Here is a 24,556-nt window from a genome sequence, read left to right on the forward strand (position 1 = left end):
CACACACTCACATATATACAAACAGTAACGCCAAAGATGAGGACACACATGTCCATATTCACAGCTAACATCACACATATGCTCACTATGCTTTCACATAATTTTTGTAAACACCGGCCTTCAACTAAAACACTTACAAGTGCCCATAAAGAACACCTCAAGGATTGGAGGAAAAAAAAAAATTGGAGGATTGGAGGAAAAAAAAAAATTCATATATATATATATATATATATATATATATATATATATATATATATATATATATATATATATATATATATATATATATATATATATATATATATATATATAAACATTTTCACAACAGGCCTCTCTTGGTTTCACCCTTTGGGAAAACAAGTCACACTTATCTTGACAGGCACTTGTTTAGAAAAGCATCCACTAGGCACTGTTTTATTCAAAGTAGGCTGCAGCTAGACCCATAAGTTAATGCAGAGACACTCAAAACTAAACAATCCCTTTGGAAAAGTGGTTGTAAACTTCAAATAAACATCAACAAGCAACACTAAATCAATACCTCTGTACCTAAATATAAAGTGGGTGTAAAGTGACAGCATTGTGATGGCAAAAAAACAGCAAAGTCTCCACGCAGCAATTAGAGGATAAACTAGTGACCACACAATGGAAGTGTTTATTCTGCCAATGCAGACCCAGTTACCTGCACATACACAAAAGTCCATGTGTGATAGCAGCACCCTTTTTAAAACTGGTCCTGTGTTGGTTTGAAGGTCTGAAGTACTTCAGGTTGCTGGTGACTGGAGTGTCCCTGTATGGCTGCTGTCGTCCATCACTGAGGTTCATCGTCAAGCCTCAGTGATCAGTTCTTTTCACCAGATCAATAGACAACAACAATGCAAAAACATGCAAATGTAAGAATATATTTTAGGATAGAGTCAAAATCTTTACTAAAAATAAAAATAATGATTTAAGACAATATTTTCCATTGTTGGTGACTATATTTTTGAAACGATATGTCTGGTGAAATTTTTAATTTGCTAAAGACCAAAACCAATAATGGATTGCTCCTACTAACAGCAGCCGAGGATTGAAAAGTATCGATGAGCAACACCGTTGCACTTGACATGTTCCTTGATTATGAACATGGGCACTAGGGCTGCAAGTTAGGAATGGGCATGATTAATCGACGATCGATAATTGATTATTAAGAATTTCGTCGATGACGTTAATTTGTCATTGATTAAACTAATACTGGTTGCGTTGCGTAGTGAGTCTTGAGGCAATTAAATTAATTTCACAGTGTGGCAGCAATTAAACATTTTACCACTCGGGGGCAATATTTGACTCCATACTCAGTTACCTGGCTGCGAGTTTCCGTTTTGATTTCAAAAGTAATCATGAAGAGGACACGGTGAAGTGTGGCGTGGGACCATTTACATTTTTTTTTTTTTTAAACGACTTAGTTCACTACAAACACTGAAATGCCGTGTGTAAGTACAACACGGCCATGACTCAAATGATGTAGCCTACCACTAAACAAAGTGTATCCGAGCCCGGTTAATGTCGGTGGCGGCCGCGGTGCATCCTGCTCTCAGTCTCAACCTAGCATAAACTCAGCGTTAGCACGGAGGAGCTGCGATGCACAACGAGCAGAGAAAATTACCCAAGGGACCTGCAAGTTCATTGACATGGATAATGGAACCAGCATATCACATTTCGTCACGACGTACCATCACCAGACTGGTAGAAACTCACTACGAAGAACGAAATAAGGTTCCCCGGGCTGGCCAAGTTAGCGCGGAGGTAGGCGACCTGTGCATCCCGGCAACGCAGCTGTTTTCGGCGGTCGCGTCTCACCCCAGATCATGTCAACATGCTTATCTTTCTCAACACACATCAGTAGACTGGTGCAGAAGTTGTATCTGAGTTAGCCTACTGGTTATTTTTTATTAGGCTTTGTCCCGTGCCTTTGATAGTTTTGAGTTACATTTTGTTTAAGAACGCCGGCTCGGCAGCTACAGGTCCTGCTGCTTCAGAGCGCCGCACCGCATATATCTATAATCTATATCTATAACCTCCAGTTTAACTGCCACAAGTTGTTCTTCTTGTAATTAAGATCTCATCGAGGAAAAACACGTTGTATTTTTGCATTTTCATTGCATTTTTAGTTTATAAAAAGTTAAATAAATAATGAATTTTAATATAAAAATATTAATGATTAATCGATAGTCGATCGTTAATTCTCCCGATGATCGACGAAGAAAATGTAATTGAATGCCCATCCCTACTCCAAGTAATGATTATTGTTTCTGGTTTAAAGATTTGTATAGGAAAATAAAAGCTTGAGGTTTTGTGTAACCAAGTGGCCGGGAAAGTTGGAAAATACAGAGAGGAAAACCAACATAATGTTCGTTTTGGTCTTTTTCTATTCAGAACAAGTATGGAAAGTGACTTATTATTACTCAACATGCCCTTTGGATCTCTTGAGACTTCAAATCTACACCAGTTTTCTCATCGTCTCTGGAGGTTACCTGTAACTGTGTTTTAATCTGTCTCTTCCTCCTGTCTCGGGTCTTTCGGAGGAACAGGTACGGCAGTTGTGCCTAACAGACCTCTTCTCACAATGTAGGGGCACGAGGGACCACTGGGGATGTCGGCAAAACCTACAGGACGGGAAGAGGGGGGAGACAGCAGAATACGTAAGAGGAGTAGGGGAAAGCAGATGAAGGACAGAGTGTGAAAGCACAAAAATAAAGAGCCCATAAAGAGAGGAAGCATGTTTTCGCAATTCTACACAAACCTAAAAATACTCAAGCCCCATGTTTTCCTTTTTTTCACCCCACAAACTTACAGCTAACAAAGTTACCTTTCATGACGACTTCCGGCAGTCCATACGGTTCATACTCTGTGTCGTCAAAGGCGGCTGACAGCTGTGTCCTGTTACGGCGGATTCTTTCAGCCAGATGGGCCGGGTCAGCCGGGATAGGGAAGGAACCCGAAAACAACATTTTGTCTCCTAACTTTGCCCCCTCACATAATGGGACAGGAGAGACATGAGAGATAGGAGGTGATTCCACTAACTCTTCTTCAGCTTTCTCCTCCTCCTCAGTCTGTGTGTATGCACAGTAGAGTTCAGAGGCTGTTGGAGCACTGCGAGGATACAAACTCTCCTCGGTTTGACTGCTGACACTTTTCATTTCTGCCCTGACATATTTGTCTGAAGAATTGTTTGTTGGATTTATTTCATTGGTTGCTCTGGAAGCATCTGGTTTGGCCTCAGGATTCCCTGTGTAACACTCAGCTGATTTGGTCTGCTTTGGTCCTGTGACTTTGTGGGAATCTTTGGTGGCATGTGGTTGACCCATTTTCTCAGATGACATTTGAATAACTTCAGTGTCTCTCTCCTCTTTGTGTTGCGTTTGACAGGTATTTAACTGATGTAACAGATTGATCTCCAGGTTTTCTTTTTCAGACTCCTGTCAATAGAAAGTAAACAGAACAATTAGAGGCATAATCCTACATACCATATACAAAAATGTGTGCCCAATACCTGTAAGTCAAAAATGTATTTGTCAGGTCCGTAATGTCCTAATCATTTTATAAGAATTCATTAATATTTTTTATTATTGGAAACCTTGGTTCTCTGAGTGAAGAGACTATCTCTTCACGTACATATGGAATAAGTAACAGTGTAACTGTTAGTTATACAGGAGAGAAGCTAGTCATTTGAGTTTGTGGCAAAACCTTTCAGTGCTCGGTTTTCATTTTGTGACTTTTGAATAAAATGACTATTTTTCCAGTCTTATTTCTTCATTGAAGTTTTCTGTAAAATAGTGATAAAATCTCTACTCGTCTTGATCTCGTGAACCCAATCTCGAGTCTCGTCTCATGAGCTGGGTGTCTCGTCCCACCCCCACTACTTAGCGATATCTACTAAAAATGATCTCTTTATAAAACCCTGATATAAAGAGCCTAAAACACATATGGTGGTCTGGTATGTAAGTGAGTGATGATTAAAAACAAATTACCTTGTCAAGTGTGGCAGAGTCCTGATCGTATTCCAAAAGTGCTGCAGTCTTTTTAGAGCGATGGGGGCTCTTTGGTTCAAGGAGGTTGCTGTGCTGAAGCCTTGTGGTAAAACAAGAACAAAAAAGGTAATTCAAAGCTAAACAAAAGACAGAAACATATACACAGACATACATTAAACTGTACATATATACATAATCACTTTACTAACATGCATTTAACACAAGCTTCAAATGTAAGTTATTGCCGTATTTTTCATTACGTTACCTGGAGAACAACATGCAACCCTGCAGTTTGTTGGAGGGGCAGGAGAGGAATAACTCATCTTGTCTGACGACTGTCACATTACTAGGGCTCTCCTGAACACCGAGGTAAGAAGCCTGAACCTGGCCAGTCTTTTGGTTTGACTGTGACTGTCTGACAGCGGATATCTGGTCCAGGGTCTCACTCAGTTTGTCTGTGTTGGGAAGGAACTGGTCGAATGTTGGTGCTGGTTGGGAGGCCAGTTTCCACATAACAAGCTCCCCGGCCTGCTGCTGGGTCTCTGCAGAGAGAGTCCGTAGCCTCATCTGCAGCTCCTCCACCTGGACAGGAGTGGAAGGACAGACTACATCAAGCAGATGTTCAAAATAAAACTCACTTAGGAAAAACACAAATCATTTACAAGGTAATGCAGAAACTGGGAACAATATTATGTTGGTGGAAAATAAATAAGATAAATGTTTTCCTCTTTTGATGTAATATAACGCACATCTATTCAATTCAAAGGAAGGACATGAATTCAGTTTCCCAGTGAAGACTATCAACATCTACATCACAAACTCCTTAATTTTCCTGTCTGTTAATTACTTAACAAACTGTTTTTGTCACTTTTTATTCATTAAACATGTCATATTAGATCAATGTTGTGACATTAAGAGGTAGTACACTGTCACTACCTGTTGCTGTAGGCGGTTGATCTGAAGCTCAGACACTGCCTCCAGCTCTTCTTCAGCCTTTGTAGTCCTCCCATCTTCCCTCATTTTCACATCCTGCAACAGTGACTGCCGTGCGTCAGTGGTGATGTCATTCGGCACACTGGGTGACCTGTGCTCCACCAAGCAGGACAGAGCAGCATTTCCTGTGTTTTGGCTTTGCTTGGCTGGGTCTTCTTGGTTCTCACTGTCAGCGTGTAATAATGGTCTCCTGGTGTCTGAGACAGTCAAGCCCTCTATTCTTTGTTTCAGCAGCTGATTCTCCTGTCGGAGAGCAAGTAGTTCTGCAACCACGTCTGTGGTTTCTCCATCTTGACTGCACTCAGTCTCACCCATGACACAAGCAGAGTCATTGTTACTCTGAGTCTTGGGCTGAGCGCATGGATGCTGTTCCCCTGACCATAGGGCTTCACTGTCTGATTCATCACCATTGGGTGCTGGTCTTTCAGCATCTGATGTAACAATTTCTAGTTGACCTGCATCTCTCTGTGCATCAGAGTCACCGTCGGCCAGAGAGTTTGTAGTAAGCAGGTTGACAGCACACTTATTTTCCTGGTTTGCCTGAAGCCTCGAGTTCTCCACCAACCTCTCATCTTGTGTCTCTTTTTTTTGTTCTCCATCCTCCACCACTTTGACAGTCATCTCATCTGTTCTTTTCTTATCCGCTCCCTCTTTTTCAGCCTTGAGTGCATCCAGCTCTTGCTTGTAGCGCTGCAGTTCCTCTCCCTGGCTAAGGAGGGCACTCTCCTTCTCTTGCAGCTCAACTAAAAGACCAGAGATGTACTGACTCTGCTTCTCAAAAGCCGTGGTTAGCTGCTTTGTCTGACATGTCACCTGAGAAGAAAATAAAAAGGACGCACAAATAGAGAACACATTGAAGATAAATGGGTAATAAGCCACTACAGCCAGAACTTTAAGGTGTTTTAAGAACAGCTACACAGCCCATTTAAAAACGACAAACCTAAGAATGCTCAGGTTTCAGTGTTGACAAGACTGTTCAAAAAGTTGTATGCTTCCTTTATTGAGTCAGTTCAAATCATGTCTGTTGATTTGGTAACCACAAGCTACAAACCAAAGCCTAATAGGAAGAATTGTGAATGCATGCCTTAAAGTCACTGCTGTGCATTTAAATTATCTTTACTACCTGTAAATGAGGGCCACACAGAAAGATCAGGTCATCTTACGGGACTCCCAGTACCGTTTACACAAAGAGTTGTATTTGCTTCCATCAGGACGGAAGTTTATTTCCATAGGTGGCAATAACAAATATATGAAGTCTTTATTCCATCAATGATTGGGTTTTTTAACAATATGTAATTTGGCCTGGTCCCCTAGTTTGTGGCTTCTTTTTCGCACTGGTTTCTCAGATGGTTTTGGTGAAATTTAGGCAATGCCAGTGATGTTGGCACTAACCTGTGTACTGTACTTTTTTGTATATGGTATTTATTGCTGTAACTTTCTGTATGTTTTATTGACTTCTGCACTGAGTGGCTAGCTGCTTTCATAAAACAGCTATAGAAAGAATATAGAAAAAAACATGTTTAATAAATCCATTTTAATAAGTCATATCTATTCAACAATACCTAAATATTATTCCTCTACATCACAACACCATTCGGCTATCAAAACCCAAGTATCACGGTCAATAAGTGACATAAGTTTAACACTTAGATGGAGAGGACTACTTACAATGCAAGTGTTATGATTTAGTATATAACAGTTTTCTTTGCATCTTATCAATATACAGTACATTGTTTAACTCTGGCTGGACAAACCTAAGTACTTAACTGTATATCCCATCACATCACTTACCTGGCTTTGCAGGGCCTCCAGTTTAACCTGGTACTGGTTAGCACGTTCTATCTCTTTTGTATTCTCCTTCTTAAGGCGCTCTACCTCTTTTGCCAAATCTGAGAAGGCTGGCTCAACCTTCTGGAGGTCAGAAAGTGATCTTTTGTGGTCTGACAGGGAAGACCCTTTCAGATAGTTTTGTCTGTCGTCTTCCAGAGCTGAGCATTCTGGATCTATCACTGTTCGCTCTTCCTGGATGAGGTCTGCTGTGGCCTGAGATACAAGCATGTTGCGTTGGTTGGTGGACTGGCAGAAGAGGAGGTGCTTCTCTGGCGAAGGGAGGAGCTTGTTGTCGCAGCGAACAATGTTGGAGTTGAGCTCATCATCATGGAGTGTCAGGTATGTCAGTGGGCTGTTGGCAACGGAGAGTTTTTCCTCTTCCAGTGAGTCTTCTTCTCTGCTGCACTTCAGTTCTTCCAATTCAGCTTTGAGTTCTTCCAGTTTTGTGCTCAACTCCTCCTTTACATCTATGTCTGTGTTTGTTAATTGGTTTCTTTCCTCTTCCTCTCTCTTTCGCTCTTCTTGTTCTAAAGCCAGCTGGGCTTTCACCTCTGACAGCTGTTTCTTTAGCTGGATATTAAGTTCTATCAATTTACTCTCCCGGTCTTCTAGTGCTTTGTTTTTTTCCTCCTCCTCCTCCTCCTCCTCTCGCTCCTTCCTTTCTATTTCCTCCCTTTCTCTTTTCATCTCTGTCTCCAATGACGCCATGGCCTTCCTCAACCTTTCTGTCTCAGCCCTCTCACTCTCCAGCTGTGCCCTCCATTCCTTTTCTTGCTCGTCCTTATCCACAGCCTGGCTGGCACGTTTGCGGCTGAGTTGTTTGAGCCGGGTCCTGGCTTCTGTCTCGGCCTGTCGTTGGGCTTCTAGGTCCTCAAGTCGTTTTTGCAGTTCTTCACGTGCATCATTTAGCTCTGAACGCAGTGTGGCATTCTCTCTTTTGAGGTCTTCAGAGGCCTTGAGAGAAGGAGTCTTTTTAGAGGAATCATCCATAGAGGTGTTAGTGGGCGTACCAGCAGCAGAGTGAGAGGAACTAGAGATTACTTGATCAAATGTGGAGTGCTCGTTTGTCCCAGAGCTGTCACTCTTTATCGCCTCATTTCTACTTTTGTTCTCCTCGTTACTTTTTCTTCTGTGTCTCCTTTGTAAACACTCAGAGACTGGGGCGATAAGGTTGCTGATGTCTTCCGAGTCGATGCCTTCTCCCGGCTCTCTGTCAGAGGGGTAAGATGCTGTAATCTCTACCCTTCTCTTATCCACATCCTCTTCCCTCTTCTGCTCGGCTAGGGTGGTGGTGCTGGGCCCCTTGATGTGAGTTGATGGTCGAGAATGAAGAGAGTAAGAAGTTTGAGGGGAGAAACTCTGTCCAACGGGGCAAAACTGGACAGATTGTTGAGGGGGTGCTGGGACAGCCTTTTGCTCTGAAGTTAAAAGAAAATAAATACAAACAGCAGATTAAAAGATTACTACAGACCACATAGGCATTCAGAAATTATAGGCTGGAGGAAAAGCAGAAAAAGACAGAGCTTATCTTTTTATCAAGTGCGCTACTGGAATAGTTTTTGGTATTTTTATTTGACAAAATGGATGTTGCATTATTGACCAGTAGGAGGCAGCACTGGGATAAGAGACTTAAGCGTTAGAGGGGATTTACCATGGCATGTATTGTACAGCATACATGAATGTCAAGTACTCATTATCAACAGGCCGGCATCCACCGAAGGACACTGGTTTAAGCCTGTGTCAACAAGTATTTGCATATAATTACCATCTGTACACATCATATGATATTTGTCCTCTCTCCCACCCACAGCTTGCTCCTCACCCTGCAGTTCTTTGAGAAGACGAAGGGTGTCGGCTCGCTCCTCTGCCAGTCTCCTCCCCTCCTCCTCCAGACCTTGCTCTCTCTTCCTGCTCTGCTCCAGACTCACTGCCACACCCTCTGCCTCACGCAGGGCTTCCTAATGATAGGGTAAGAAATACAAATAAGGTGGATTTAATCCAGTCAAATGCTCAGATTAGTTAGAGTGCTTAGCTGATCCTTTATTATCCATAACAATGGTCTGTTTTGAGACAGAATTTTTAAATATGTGTCTGTTGACATTAAAACCTCTACATCAGCCTCTCTACAATATGTCTACCAGAAGTCCATGATAAGGCAGATTACTTTAAAACTATATAAGAAGCAGGTATAATTCTGTCGGAAGTTCAAATTTGATTTGCACCTGCCTGGGTAATTGTATTTGTGCAGAAGGACTTCCAGATAAACAATAACTTTGTAAAAGCTTTGTATTGACAGCTATGCACAGTGTCACAATAGCAACAAACCACAAACAAGTCACAGATAAAGGCAGCATTAATGCTGATGATGCAAGCTGGTATACATGTAATGAACTGCCACAAACAAACTACTCTGGAGTGTTATATCCTCCGCAGCGTGGCTGAACCAAGCTTCTGCAAATGCTTTACTTGTGTGCAAGTTCAGCAGTTCACCATCCAGATTCATAATAATAGTACAGTTGGGCTTTTTTGAGTACAGTAGAATGAAGGTTCATTCATTGGGGGAGGCAATTTAAGAAATTAATATCAGACAACTCATCTTTCTAGCTCTGTGAAATGATACACCCACATCTACACCTTTATTAAAACATAATAATGCAGCTGGATGATTGAAGAAGCCACAATTTACTTATAATTAATTTACAGTTTACTTATTATAAAAATCATGGACTGAAATATAGCACATTAAGATGCTGTTTAAAAATGTATGGAGTTCATTTTATACCCACAGCTAATGAATAATTAAATAAAGTGAGACACTGACTCACTAAACTCCGGAACATCACTAGGGGGTTTGTGTCTGTGTGTGCTACCGTCAGTTTGGCTTGTCTCTGTGCCTCTTTCTTCTGGCTCTCCTGCAGCTGCCCCTCCGTCCACTTTAGTTTCTCTTTCAGAGTGTCCAACTCTTTGTCCAACACCTGCTTCTGTAGAGACAGCTGATAGAGGATATTATGACTCAGTAGCTAATAAAAACAGGGAAACTGAAATCAAAGAAGATTGGAGGGAAAGGATATAAGAAAAAGATAAGGTAAAAACAACAAAGAAGAAATTAAGAAATGAATGGATGTTGTTGTAGGAGCAGGAATCAGGACCAGTGAAGGGGAAGCAAGAGAGCAATCAGTGATCAATAGCGAGCATAAGCTGTGTCTAATGTCTACCTCTCCGGGGAAAGTGATGAAGACTAAACAAGATGATCGGCTTCCCACCAGTGCTCATATCAAATTCTCATGTCATGGTACAAGTGAACAGTGTTAAAGGTAGCGTTATTGTGGAGTGCTGCTGTATAAGATTACTGACCCTATTTTAGTAATCACATTACATTTACTAACTACAAATGGGTTACTTTATTCAGCCTTTTTAGAGTTATTATTCTGGTGTCTTATGCTATATTCATGTCACGTTGGAAAAAGCAACATGTACAGTCAGTGCACATAAAATAGCGAACAAGGTGGCAGTTCAACACTGTAAGCTTTGACTTCTAAAGTTATACTTTAGAGAAGGTTTTTGCTGTGGTCATTAAGTAGACAACTACTGCCACTAATATGGGCTTTGTTCTACAATATTCATTGACCCAATTCTAATTATGCCAAGAACAGTACATTTAGTGATTGAAGTTAATGTCATATCATGTCATCAGTTTAACTACTTTTCTCAGAAGTAGTTTATTACGTTTTTTGTTTTTTTGTGTGTTTTGTCATTTGTGTGCAACTTTGAAAACTGTGAACACAAATTTCACAAAGAGCTGTGTAAATGTGTCACTTGGGTCACAAACTGTGCCTCTTTTGTGTGTTTACTCTCTGTAGCCTTATCAGATATAACAAGATAACATCTGTGTGGTTTACAAAGGGCTTACAGTAAGGTTTTAAGGGACACTGCGGGTTGAATGAATGCTCACTTATTACACCATGTCTAAAAGCATAGATTTTCTTTCAAGAGGTTTTTGTCAAATGGGCTCACGCTTGTGCTGAGATTAAACTTTGTATTATTGTTTTGCTGATACAAAAATAAATACCACAGCATTCCTTCATGTAAAGGGTATTGAAACAAAAATTACAACACCATGTCTTCAAGCGCAAACACATTCCTCAATCTCTACATTCATGCAACTTGCCTCAACACACCATCATACAAATCTTCATCTACCATCATCCTTATCCTGCAGCCATGCCTTTACACCTCCCTTACTATGAACTGTTGGCTATTTATCACACACACAAGTTATGAGTTTGTTTCACGCTTCTTTAACCAAAGCATTCTGCACCTTCAAACGTAGTCACACGGTCATTACCTTCGCAGCTCAACCTTTCCACTGGGGAGAAACCAAGAGGAGAGGACGAAGCAGAGAGAACAGCGGGTGGGGGGGGGGGAAACAGAAACACAGAGGGCAAGAGAGTGAAACAGAGAGTGAGAGAAAACAACAAGGGAAAGAAGCAAGCGTGGGAGAAGAAGCAAGATAAGTTTATTGACCTTTGGATTAAATAATACAAGTCCCAGGAGAAAGAGAGAGGGAGAAAGGACAGGGACAGAGAAAGCAGGAAAGAGAAACCGGAAAACACTGAAAAAACTGATCAGACATATGAACCAAAATACAGTGTGTTGATACAGATCTGAAAAGGCTTTATCTTGGTAAATGTGTTTGTATGAAAAAGCACACTAGAAGGCTAGTTTGCCTTATTCATGTGTATGAGTTTGTGCACCATGTGTGTATATTTACCTTGTCAGCCTGGGCCTGCAGGGCGTTGTGGAGCGTCCTTGCCTGCTGGAGCTCCTGGTTGAGCTTATTCACTTCCTGCTGATGCTGCTTCTCCAGACACTGCCTCTCCTTCTGAAGCTCCGTCAAATCCTGGAGGCAACACACACAAAAATCTGAGTCACTATCTTCAACTGTAAAGTGGAAAAAAATATATATATATATATATATTCTAAGAGTGGAACGAAACAAAAAGCAAGTTTGAGACACATCTGAAAATGTCTCTCGCTTCCTTTAGCCGTTTCTCCAAATCTCTTCTTTTAATTCTCTCAATCTGCCATCTGTCCATATCACCCATTCATCCATCTCACCCTCTGATGTTGTTTCTCCAGCTCCTTAGAGCGTTGTTGGTGTTGCAGTCGGCTGCTCTCTGCATTTTGCCTCTGACACTTCAGCTCCTCTTGTAGCTGCTTCAGCCTTTGCTCACATCCTGATGCCTGCCACACAAACATCATGCTCTCTTTAATATTGACAATAAGACAACTTTGGGCTTAGATTGTGTACACAGATAAAATACCATGCAATTACTGTCACGCATTCAATTATTCTAAAGTGTACATGCAAATGGTCAAATTTGTGGGCATGTTTGTTTCTTTGTATATGTAAGTCACTTCTCTGAACCTATTTTATCGACTTGCTTTTAAGTGATGTGTTATATTGTTTTCCCTTTGTTTTTATCTTGTGATGCTTGATTAGGGTTCTGCATTTGACATTCTGAAATCAGGAAAGCACCAACACTTTGAGAGCTTAGCCTAGTTACTCTTAACAAACAAGACAATTGGAGAATTGGCAGCTTCTCCCAGTCTCTCCTCTGCACTGTACATTGTTTGTCAAAAGGTTAGATTTCACAAAATATTAGCTAGATTGTTGTACACCAAAGAATAGAACAAGGGCACTGTTTTTCCAGCAACAACCTTTATAAAGTGCCCGATAATAACTGATTGTGTAACAAGTAAAATATTCCCAACATGTTTGTTATTTTCAGAAAGGTCAAAGAGAAATGTTTTGACAAATGAGGACAACACCCATTATGTGACAAAACTAATAGGGCTTACGGAAAATACAGAACATTAACACAATGTGTTTTCAGTAGTAGTAGCACCACCAGTTGTATGAGCTGTGATAGTATGTGTTTTTACCCGTTCTCTCTCCTGGGCCATGCCTGTGTGTGCCAGGCTGAGTTCGTCGCGGGCTTTCTGAAGGCTAAGCTCCCTGGCTGTGAGCTCCTTTTTGCTTTGCACCATTTCGTTCTGAATAGACTTCAACATCCCGGCCTTCGCACACAGCTCCACCTCCAGAGCAGCTACACGACTCCGCACTTCTGATAAAGATGCTGGTAGATGGACCAAAACACACAGAGACATGCTGGTTATTAAGCCCATCAACTCACCTAAACACCTTTTAAGTACAACCCTAAGAAAGACAAACATTTCAACATTTGAAACCAATGTGGGACTAAGAAAAAGAACAACAGGAATTCAATACTTACAGGGATATAAAGTTGCATTAAGATTAGTAGATACAATGTTGATGAACATATTGCAACTTTGGCTGTAAATCTGTGTCTTAATCTCAAAGTGGGTGTGTTGCACAGACAGTCCTCTAACTACATATCCACACACACACACACACACACACACACACACACACACACACACACACACACACACACACACACACACACACACACACAACACACACACACACACACACACACACACACACACACACACACACACACACACACACACACACACACACACACACACACTTATTAGGAAAACCTGTTAAATTATCTAATCAACCAATCACATGGCAGCTGCTTCAATGCATTTAGAGGTGTGGTCCAGGTCTAAACGATCTCCTGAACTCAAAACTGAATGTGAGAATGGGAAAGAAAGGTGATCTAAGCAACTTTGAGCTTTGCATGGTTGTTGGTGCCAGACGGGCTGGTCTGAGTATTTCAGAATCTACTCAGTTACTGGGATTTTCACTCACAACCATTTCTAGGGTTTACAAAGAATGGTCTGAAAAAGGAAAAACATTCAGTATGCTGCAGGCCTGGGTGGCGAAAATCCCTTGTTGATGCTAGAGGTTAGAGGAGAATTGCCGAGTGATTCCAGCTGATAGAAGATCAACTTTGACTCAAATAACCACTCGTTACAACAGAGGTATGCAGCAAAGCATTTGTGAAGCCACAACACGCACAACCTTGAGGCGGATGGGCTACACCAGCAGAAGACCCCACCGGGTACCACTCATCTCCACTAACAATAGGAAAATGAGGCTACAATTTGCATGAGCTCACCAAAATTGGACAGTTGAAGACTGGAAAAATGTTGCTGGTCTGATGAGTCTCAATTTCTGTTGAGACATTCAGATGGTAGAGTCAGAATTTGGCGTAAACAGAATGACATGGATCCATCATGCCTTGTTACATGGATCCTTTCGCCTTCAGAACTGCCTTCATTCTTTGTGTCATTGATGTCAGCTGCGTGGCGTGTCCGTTTTTATTTTGGCTCTCATGTTAACAGGTTAGAGCTTACACACTGCCTGCGTGACACGCACGTCTCAGGCGTGGCTCGAGCCGCGCCGAAAACGCACGCCTGCTAGAAATAGAACAGACGCCTATTTTTCACGCGACACGCAAGCGTGTTGGAAGCGTTTCCAGGCAAAATAGAATCGGAAAAGATGTTTATATGTAATTTAGACACAAATACATATTAATAAATGACATGTTGATGTTTGAAAGTTTTTTAATGTAATTAAAAAAAGAAGAATTTGTTTTATTGATTTTCTAATATTGCACCTGTCAATACAGAAGGAAATATTCTGTAGCCTATTTTCCCGTCAATACTGCTGACGTTGTCTTTGCTGTAATCAAATCAGTATATATTTATGTTTAACATGGTATTTCATTTTATCAATGGGAAACATACATGTGTAACAAACAAAACATACAAGGCTAGCAGCAGCAGCACCGCGTCAGACACGTTTCTGGTGTGTAAAGACATAGAAAAATCCACACAGCTGACACGCAACAGAAACGCCATGCAGGCAGTGTGTAACCGGCCTTAGAAATGTTGGCCCATATTGATAGGATCATACACGGTATTCGTATGGTGTTCCTAATAATCCTTTAGGTGAGATATATATATATATATATATATATATATATTAAATAAATAAATAAGAGAGAGAGAGATGCGCGCTCATAAAAGTTAAAACATTTAGAGACCGACAACCCTGTTAACATTCCCTGATGGGTGTTTTTATGAAATATATAGATTTTCCACAGAGGGAGTAACATAAGTAAAATAATTTCCCCCTGGGATTATTAAGGTATTTCTGATTCTGATTAACGTATAGGCTATTTGTGGGCTTCTTGAGCCGTGTGTCACCAATGCTCACATTGGTTTGAATTATGTTTTTATATTTTGTATTTGCTCTCACGATCGCTTACCACTGCCAGGGGTGCAACTGAAATAATAGGCTAAAGCAACTACAGTATATGGAAAGCTCAAGTGAATTATGGTCAGATCAGACCGATAAATCATATTTTCATCGCCATCGTGATATGAACATGTGCGCTGAATCCATCGTAAAAGACTGCCTGAAACGCCATGAATGAAATTTAATATACTTTATTATCATTGTATGGACACAACAAAATTACGTTTGTGGCAACCAGTGCAGCAGCAGTAAATAAAAACAAAATGGAAAAAACTTACAGTTGTAAAAATATTAGAATCCTAGAGTAGGAAGGATTTTACTTTAAATTGGGGAAGGGTGGAGAGCGACAGAGAGAAACCAGGGGATAGGAAATACTGGGAAAACACATTTTTAACTACTTTTTCCCTAAAATGAGCATCATCATTATCAGCAAGAATACCCTAATTTCTTACAACTGACCATCAACAGTCAACAACACACAGTTCAATCCAATCCATAGTTCAATCTGAGGTCAATCCATACAGACTGGCTCACTGACGACCACAGCTGTTTTAAGGGATGAAATCAATGTCTGTCCGATATGTTGCCCTGTAGCTTTTTTTCGGTTCCTTTAATATTACAACACTGTTAAACCTTTCAAGTGAAGAGCTGCTACACTCTGAAGCATCTATAAATATTACCGTTATCACCATCTTCACTTGCCTATAAAGAATAATGATGTTTTAGTATATATTTGTATATTGTAATCACAATTTGTTGTACTACTAATCTAAAAAGAACCCACTGTTGTTTTCTACAATTTTTACATTTACCAAATACAACCCCATTAAGAAGCAAATCTGAATAAAATCCAGCAGCATATACATGTGTGACTTCAATGATGACAGTGGAGAGGAGCATGATACAAAACACAGCAGCAATAGCCAGCAAAAAAGCACACCTAATATAAGCACTGCACCTTCCCTCCCCCTCTGTATCCCAGCAGCTAAAAGAAGCATGTATTGTTTCACATTGAACGGTCCCCTTCCTCCTCTGAACAAACACAGAGTGGAGCAGAGAGAAAGAGGAGTGTTCATAATTAAAAGTGTACTAAGAGCCACTGTACATCATGAAGCTGGCCTGGGAGCAAACACAAGAGTCTGTGGCTGAGCCAGTGAGTTCTACACAACCTCTTATGTAACAAGTACTGTTGAGGTGCCTGTGTGTGAGAAGAGCTCAGCCTCGATACAAAGCAGGGGAGAAGCTGCAGCGTGATGATAAATACTTTTTAGCCCTGGGGCCCATTTAATACTGGTTTCAGTAACCATCCCTAAATAAAATGATTTTTCCATAGTTTTTTCCATTTTGTTTTTATTTATTTACTGCTGCTGCACTGGTTGCCACAAACGTAATTTTGTTGTGTCCATACAATGATAATAAAGTATATTAAATTTCATTCATGGCGTTTCAGGCAGTCTTTTACGATGGATTCAGCGCACATGTTCATATCACGATGGCGATGAAAATATGATTTATCGGTCTGATCTGACCATAATTCACTTGAGCTTTCCATATACTGTAGTTGCTTTAGCCTATTATTTCAGTTGCACCCCTGGCAGTGGTAAGCGATCGCGAGAGCAAATACAAAATATAAAAACATAATTCAAACCAATGTGAGCATTGGTGACACACGGCTCAAGAAGCCCACAAATAGCCTATACGTTAATCAGAATCAGAAATACCTTAATAATCCCAGGGGGAAATTATTTTACTTATGTTACTCCCTCTGTGGAAAATCTATATATTTCATAAAAACACCCATCAGGGAATGTTAACAGGGTTGTCGGTCTCTAAATGTTTTAATTTTTTTTTTTTCTCTCTTTATGAGCTTTTTTCTCTCTCTCTCTCTCTCTTTTTTTTTTTTTTTTTTTTTTTTTTTTTTTTTTTTTTTTTTTTTTTTTTTTTTTTTTTTTTTTTTTTTTTTTTCTCTCTTTTCTCTCTCTCTCTCTCTTTTTTTTTTTTTTTTTTAACATAACCTGCTCCCGAGCAGGTTAGGTGTTCCGCATAAGTTATCACAGTAATTTAACCTGGTAACAAGCGATCCACCGTCGTGATACACAAAACCCCGGGTTTACACTGAAGTTACCTCGTTAACGCCAAATCTTGCTTCGTAGGACAGGCCTCTGGTCTTAACTTAGTACAGTTATCTAGTTAACTTAATTAATCCTGCTGTAGGACACAGGCTGCTGGGCTCAGCTGTATGTTTATATTTTCAAACTGCAAATGGGCGACAGCCAGTCGTGCCATAATACCATGTTGACCATTTGACATCACTCACTGTCTGTCTCTGTCCTGTGGTCCTTCTCCTTCCCATAAACCCTCTGCTCCTGCTGGCCTTTACTGATGACATCAGTGCAGGGCGTCTGGGGAGCAGAGGGGGACGGTCTCCTGGCTGCTGGCCTCGAGTCATCCCGTTCCCACGGAAATGCAGACAAGGGAGTGGAGAAGGTGTCCGATTGGTTGGACGGATGGCGGTGGGGTGTGTTGTTGTTGTGTTGTTGTGGTAACGAGGCTGTGCCTACTTCGGAGAATTGAAGCTGCTGCTGAAGCGAGGACAGCAGAAAGGATAAAGCGAAAAGGAGGGTGTGAGCCTTAACAGGATGTCAAACAAGAAACAACATTAGGATAATTTACAAACAGGGCTTGAGGGCTCAAGCTCTTTCACTTTGACTTAAACAGCATTTCACCAAAGAATGACTCATTGCTGTTATGTTCTTGATGCTTCCTAAGTATAAATTTGACTCTGTACAGCCTCACCACATATTCGTGATTATGACAAACACTTTCTGAACAAAAGAAAGAGTGTGGAAGGTGAGAGATAAGTCACAGATCAGGTGTGAAGAGTAAACTGCCACAATAGTTAAACAAACACATTACAGTATAATGGAGTTTAGCAGTGCACAAGTAGGAAAAACTTGTTTTAAAAAAGGATAATTCTGGTGATATTCTATATTTTTCTTATTGTTAACCCTAACCACACCATGAAAACACCAAAACCTGATGCTCCTACCAAATACTGTCTCTGTAGCCAAAGCCTGATATAGCGTATTCCTCTGTTCCATAGACTTCCATTCTTGTCAAAAACAATCAAGGAGCCACATCATTGCACTTAGTGACATGTTCCTTCATTATGATGAACATGGATGGGCACTGTAGGTTATTTTGAGTCAAACCCACATATGCAATCCTGCTGCCTAAATACTCGCTAGTGCACCAAATCCGGAGCTGAAAATAGTCCATAACAAATACACAATTTACTCCTGTTTGAGCATAATTTGCTCAAAATTACAATGCAAAGCTGTTTTTAGACATTACTGAGCTTTTTTCCCCCCGAGAATTTGGGACATTTTTAAAGATGGATGTCTTCAATAGAAAAAAATGAGCTGAACCACAAACATGTTAGGAAGATCATAAAGCCTGGCTAAAGAAAGTGCACGTTGCTGTTAAACAAGGAGCAATGAAAACAGATGTTAATTAGTAGTTAGTTAATTAGTGGAGGAAATAATACAAGTGAGTTGGAATGAAGAAAATACAAAAGAAAGACGAAAGGAAGTTCTGTTTAACTGACATGAAGTAAGCCAATTCCTACAAGTAGAGAACTGAAGCTTCAAGCTAAAACCCACATTTGTCTTGAACTAGCCTATGCATAGCTCAGCATAAAAACATGCTGGTACTTACTCGGATGTGAAGCGCCCGGCTCTGTCCTTCATCTCTATGCCCTGGCCTCTCCTGCTTCCTGCTCCCTACAGGGCAAAAACACAGCATATGGATTGGATTTGGTACCTAAAGCCAATTACCAAAGCTGAACAGAACCAACAGCAGTAATACAAAATGGTAAAAGAGGAAAGAGAATATATAACAGAGTCCTTAGAGAGTGAAGGGTTGGGAAAGGACAGTAGCTGAGGGAGTTTATTTATAACTGTTCATCTGGGAGTCATGCTGTTATTCCGTTTGATTTTCCAAACTATACAGCAGGGCTGCCCCCTGAAAGTCGAATATTCGAATCATAAGTCGGTGACCCCTCAGTCGACTAGTTGTCTTTCAGAGGAGCGCTGTTCTCTGGGGTGAAATCACTCCACTACGTCAAGTCATCCCTTCTGTTTGGTGAAGAGGTCAACTACGAGTACAAGCAGCTGCCTGGACTCGGGAGAGAGGCCTTGCCCGGTCAGGCTCTGATCTTTTTCCTTCTTCTTAGAAGCTCACAGCAACTTAATATGATATAGTCTCTGGCTTTCGTTTGATTTAGTGTCTACAAAAAAATTTAATTAGCGTAGTGCAAGCTATTTTATTGGGTTAGCTAAATGCTCTCAATTTAAGTTGGGCTTTTATTGTGAAGGGTAAAAATGGAAAAGGTGAAGCTATAGCATTATGTGCTGCCATTATCATATTGGAGTTAATAAAAGTGTGCTTTTCTCTATGTTTTTTGTTTTACCTTCGGCTAAAGAGGTTAGCACACATTAGCTGGGATGGCTAACTTGGCGTGTTTACTTTGAATAAAATAAAACTGAATAAAAAGGAACAAATTGTTGAATATTCTTATCGAACAGCCTAATCCAATTTGACTGACAAATTCTGAGTCGGGTACAGCCCTATTATACAGTAATTCAATGAAAAGAAGAAACCACAAGAGAAAATAAACACAGGAGTCATAAAGTTACAGGACTGTACCAGTGTGTTCCCAGGGTGAGGTTGTATTCCAGCAGGGTGTAGAAAACAGAGTAGTATCTGCCGATCTGCTGCTATTCTGCAGATTCTCAAGCTCTGCCTCCAGCCTGCCAGACACAGAGAGAGAGAGAGAGAGAGAAAGAGAGAGAGAAGAAATAAGAAACAGATGGAAAGAGTTCAGTGGCGTTAAGGAAACTGATTCATTTTCATCACATCTAAAAGTCAACCAAAACCCATATGTTGCAGAGGTATCAGGGAAAAAAATAAAAATAAAAACTACAATGGGTCATTTTCATTGGAGTCCATAAATGCCAGTCCTCTGTTCCTTACCTTTTGATTTCCTGGGTGAGTTTGTTGTTGAGGGCTCGAGCAGCATCTCGCTGGCCCTCCAAAGAGCATACTTGGGCCTGCTTGGTCTGGAGCTCCTGGGTCAGGCGGTCACTGCTGGTCACTGCTGCCTTGGCCTCCTGTCGAACACTCTGGAGCTCTCTTTGCAGACTCTGGAGCTCCCCACGGACCTCCTCATACTTGGCAGGGGAGAAAGAAAAGGAGAGGGAAAGGTACATATTTTAGGATTATTAAAAAAAATGGAAATAAATCCTGTCAGAGATGATTGACTATGCCAATGTATGGCAGGATTATACATGTAATCAAATATTTATACAACATAATATTTACAAAAGTTTGCCTTTTTCAACTGCATTGCTCATGTTTTTTTTGCACCAAATATGATGATAGTGTTGTATTTAACAATTGTGCCTATATTTGTCATACTAATTTATTTTGTGGGGAACAGCCCCATTTATAGTAAGTGTTAGCCATAAAGCAACATGGCTGCGTGTACCTTGACAGTCTGTTTTTCGAGGCTTGTATGGATGTTGTCCAGTTGCAGCTGTTTCTGCTTGTTCTCTCTGGACAGTCGCTCCTGATGGACCTGCAACTCCTTCACCTTTTGCAGGACCCGTCCAGACAGCCCCACCGTCCAGTCCTCCTCAGCCCAGCTCATCTCTCTTTCCCTGGGCCTGACAGCGTGGGAATACAATATCAGCACAAAAACTCAAATACAAGTTAAGTTTTACTTCTGGATATTTAGTCTGTCTGCGCTATAGGGCACTCTGGGGGACATTTCCTTTCTAATCTAAAGGCAACTTGGTTTCTGAGGACTTGGGATGGCCATTTGTGTTCAAATGCATGCATCCATGAGACAACCTGCTAGCTGACCTGTCCTATTACTGCTTGACAGATCCAGAATCAGGAAGTTCCTGGAGCCATGGGAGTCAGTAGCTGGAGTAAAGCAACCAGCAAACACAGTCTGAAACAAAGAGGAAGTACAGGCCTGTTAAGTAACACGGAGGTAGCTTTTGTTTCAATCATAAGTGCCTCTGGCTGTGTGTCCTGTCTTGAATATGTTATGTTGCTAAGGCTTTAATCCTTCAGGGAGACGCTGGTTGTCACCGCTGGGCAGCTGTGACTCAGTGTTTTCCAACACAGACTGCCTGCAATGTTCCAAGAGCACTTCAAGTTAAAAATAAAATCACTTCTCTCAAACTTCTGCAACAACAGTTACATACTCATGTAAAAAATGCAATCTTTGCTAAAATGACATAATTGCATGTGAATGCAATTGTTTTAGTATTTACTAGCACTTTATATATGGGTTAACACCAACAAATGGACACAAACACAAGCAGAGTTAAAACAGATTGTTGGAATGAAGAAAAGCCTGATTTTGACATCCATGCACTCTAGCCTCAAGGCTAATAACACCATAACACCAGTCAGATAGTTTTTGTTGTTCACAGGTTGCGTCACTGGGTTTACCCATTTCTGAAAACAAGAGCGGCAGAAATACTCAACTAAACTGGCAGATCCATTAGTGAAATAGGCATTTCATTAGGACACCTAAATGGCTACGGACACTGTTCAATATCACTTTTGTAGAGGGACTTGAAATCCTCATGTTAAAGAAGATCATACCAGAGAATGGTACTGAATAATTGACTTCAATCAATTGTGAAAATTATAGCTAATTCATTTTCTGTCATCAACTATTGTTTCGGCTCTAGTCTAGTTTCACGAGATTTAAATATATTGATAAGAATAAAAAGTAAACAATAGTAAAGCTAGGCTTTTTCCATTGTTGTCACAAGTATTTTCACAGTCCACTTACGGTACTTATCAAGATAGAGACAAGCAGGTGTTCCCATGACCTAGTGGACACATACTATGTACCTGCAACATCCCTTGTTGGATTCTGGCAGGTCATCCCCCCCCCCTGCTATCTCCCCATGTTTCCTGTTAATCTATAAATAAATAAATATACTATATATGTAGATTAGTATTTAATATCTGACCTCAGAGATATTGGAAAATAGGCACTAAAACTAGCTAAATGAATCATATAAAATATACAGTATATATAAAAAATAATGATTACCCATCTTTGAATCTATAAAAATGTATGTTTATAATAATAATAATAATAATAATAATAATAACGTATAGCACCTTCAAAAATTGAGTTGCTGAACTGAAGTGCTTTGACAGACAAAGCAAGGCAAAAGCAGGCTATCCAGAGGTGAATATAACATCAGAAAGCTAAACAGTGTGGCAAGATAATATTTGGGTAAATAAAAACAAGAAGACAAAAAACACAAAACGTAGTAAAATTAGAGAGAAGAAATCAATTAAAAACATAAACACATGACAATTAACGTTAATTATCCCTTCTTACTAAATGTGCATTAACTAATGTATAAGAGCAGGTTTAGTTTAGATATCCAGAGGTTGGACCCTGGCCTGTGCTGTATCACGAGGTTCAAACAGAATAACGTTAACTGACAACTTCCAAAAACTTTCAATTTAACGTCCATCATGAACACGGCCACCGAGTTAGCCAGAACCGCACCATGACCGGTTGAGCCAGACCTTTGGTGCTTTGTCCATCAGCGTTCAATGACTGACAACTAACCTAGCACTGATGCTACAAGCTAACCCCACTCTAAAGCTACTTACCATTCACTTTAGAGTTAACGTTACAAAGGGCGCGAGCCGCCAGGGAGGCGCAGACCCGTGACGCTGCTCTGATATCAACAGCCCCCAGTTCTTCTTCTTTGACCAGAACAACTGACCTTAACTGACAGTTTTCATATCTTCTTAGACAAGGACCAGCGCGTCCAGTTCAGCTGACAAGCCAACAGTCGTTGTGGCACGAGGCCGAGGCAGGGTGGGGGTTAATGCTAATGACGTAGCAGGGGAATGTTTTGGGAAAAGTCCTCGCGGCGGCGTGAACCTCTGATGACCTCTAGCGACAATTATACCTCACCACAAATCTGTGAAACATCAATCATTTTTTAGTTGTCACATGAAATCGTACAATTCCAGCGAAATTTAATATTTGACAGAGAACAAGGCAGAAGAGAGGTATTTACAATAAAGTATCTGATTACTCTCTGCATTGGCATTAGCCTACATATTCATATTGGCTATAATTTCCGTTCCCTTGTTTCAGACAAGGCAACATTACCAACTCGGCAAGAGTGGGCAAAGTTGCTGTCATGAGAAAAAAAAACGATTAGCCTAACTCATGGTCCACTTATCAGTTTTTTTCAGCCGGTGTCCTCCAGAAAAACTAACTAATACACGTTTTATGATACTGTAATTTGATTTATTGTATTTTTCTTGGTAATATGGAAATAGGCGCTACTTTTGAACTGACATTAAGAAGTAGCGCCTGCTTTATTAGCCTACCAGAAATTGAAAGAAGTGAAAAACTAGTTTAAAGACTTCCTTTGCTGATACTGTGCATACATGTTATGGTTAATCAAATAAACCAATCAAATGGTTTCAAATCAATCAAATTTTGAGCTATTAAATGCTGGACAGTGGACACAGATATTGGGAGGAAAGGGGGCTTTATGGGTAGGCCTACCTAGCAGCTAATTTCCCCCAGGGGTTAATCCAAGGTAATCCATCCATGTTTCCACCAAAGCTTGCATTTCTCCTACCAGGTTACATATCCAAAGTAAAGTAGGTTTTAATTACTTAGTGCAACAAAACAGATTGGACTTGGTTTTTGATCCCATTGAGATTTTGGGGGCATAAACAAAATTTGATTGCCCCTACCAAAACCCCAAAAGATAAGCCCTAATGACAGAAACACTTTTGCCAATAGAAATGTGGTATATGATTTTAAAAGTACTGTATACAAAATTGTACATAAAATACAACCAAATATTATTTAAAACAAATGGTTCTGGAGCACCATTAGCATTACACCTTGTGCTTCACTAAAATGTAAATTTTAAATATTTTTTCAAGGGCAAAGTGCTTGCGGTAAACAGGACATTATCTGAACATATACAAGTATTGCGAGTGGAGTCCCGCAGGGTTCTCTTGTCTTTTGAGTGTATATGAATTATTTTAAGACAACCTGCTCTAGTGACATTTTTCCAGATGATTGTGCTTTACTAATGTCTCATAAAGATAAAACCTAAGTCTAACAATCTCTTCTTAAGGGTCTTTAAAATGAAAACTTTGGCTATATCATCCATTCACCTTAGAAAGACAGAAGCTATCCTCTTTATTTGTAAAAGGAATGCAGTGTAACATATGTTAGTGTGAGTTGCACCAATATGTATCTGGTGAGTCAATTCTTTCTAAAGTGAATCTAGGGATTTGATTACCCAGTAAAGCTACATTCTTAGATAGGTCAGCTGTAAATATTCCTGCTGAAACTCTGGTTCCAGGTCACTTTGACTAT

General features: G+C 40.4%; 1 protein-coding gene across 5 annotated transcripts; it reads right to left on the reverse strand.

Annotated features, from left to right (window-relative positions):
• Positions 1-282: 282 nt before the first annotated feature.
• On the reverse strand, positions 283-23,027 carry si:dkeyp-115e12.6 (centromere protein F). Of its 5 annotated transcripts, none has more exons than XM_039813394.1 (19): positions 22,926-23,027; positions 21,016-21,106; positions 20,639-20,816; positions 20,125-20,321; positions 19,798-19,901; positions 18,808-18,872; positions 17,408-17,672; positions 12,777-12,970; positions 11,949-12,074; positions 11,602-11,730; positions 9,701-9,823; positions 8,653-8,788; positions 6,792-8,248; positions 4,944-5,813; positions 4,273-4,589; positions 4,008-4,107; positions 2,846-3,455; positions 2,511-2,642; positions 283-844 (listed from the first exon to the last, which is right to left on the reverse strand). In XM_039813394.1, exons 3-18 carry the CDS (start codon positions 20,798-20,800, stop codon positions 2,524-2,526), a joined length of 4,974 nt encoding a protein of 1,657 aa, XP_039669328.1. In that variant the 5' UTR covers positions 20,801-20,816; positions 21,016-21,106; positions 22,926-23,027; the 3' UTR covers positions 283-844; positions 2,511-2,523. The 5 variants fall into 5 exon arrangements, with proteins under 5 accessions (XP_039669328.1, XP_039669331.1, XP_039669327.1 ...); XM_039813397.1 differs by having other exon boundaries at positions 17,408-17,669; positions 22,810-23,022; XM_039813393.1 differs by having other exon boundaries at positions 22,810-23,022.
• Positions 23,028-24,556: the final 1,529 nt, after the last annotated feature.

This window comes from Perca fluviatilis, chromosome 10, assembly GCF_010015445.1.
Source record: "Perca fluviatilis chromosome 10, GENO_Pfluv_1.0, whole genome shotgun sequence".
NCBI classification, from domain to species: domain Eukaryota; kingdom Metazoa; phylum Chordata; class Actinopteri; order Perciformes; family Percidae; genus Perca; species Perca fluviatilis.

What these genes read in the sequence shown, in the direction of transcription:
- si:dkeyp-115e12.6 (XM_039813394.1), bottom strand. Translation starts at nt 20,800, where the DNA reads ATGAGCTGGGCTGAGGAGGACTGGACGGTGGGGCTGTCTGGACGGGTC. An exon ending in CTCACCCAGGAAATCAAAAG is followed by an intron (nt 19,902 to 20,124) that starts GTAAGGAACAGA and finishes TGTGTCTGGCAG; the next exon opens with GCTGGAGGCAGAGCTTGAGA. An exon ending in GCCGGGCGCTTCACATCCGA is followed by an intron (nt 17,673 to 18,807) that starts GTAAGTACCAGC and finishes TCCTCGCTTCAG; the next exon opens with CAGCAGCTTCAATTCTCCGA.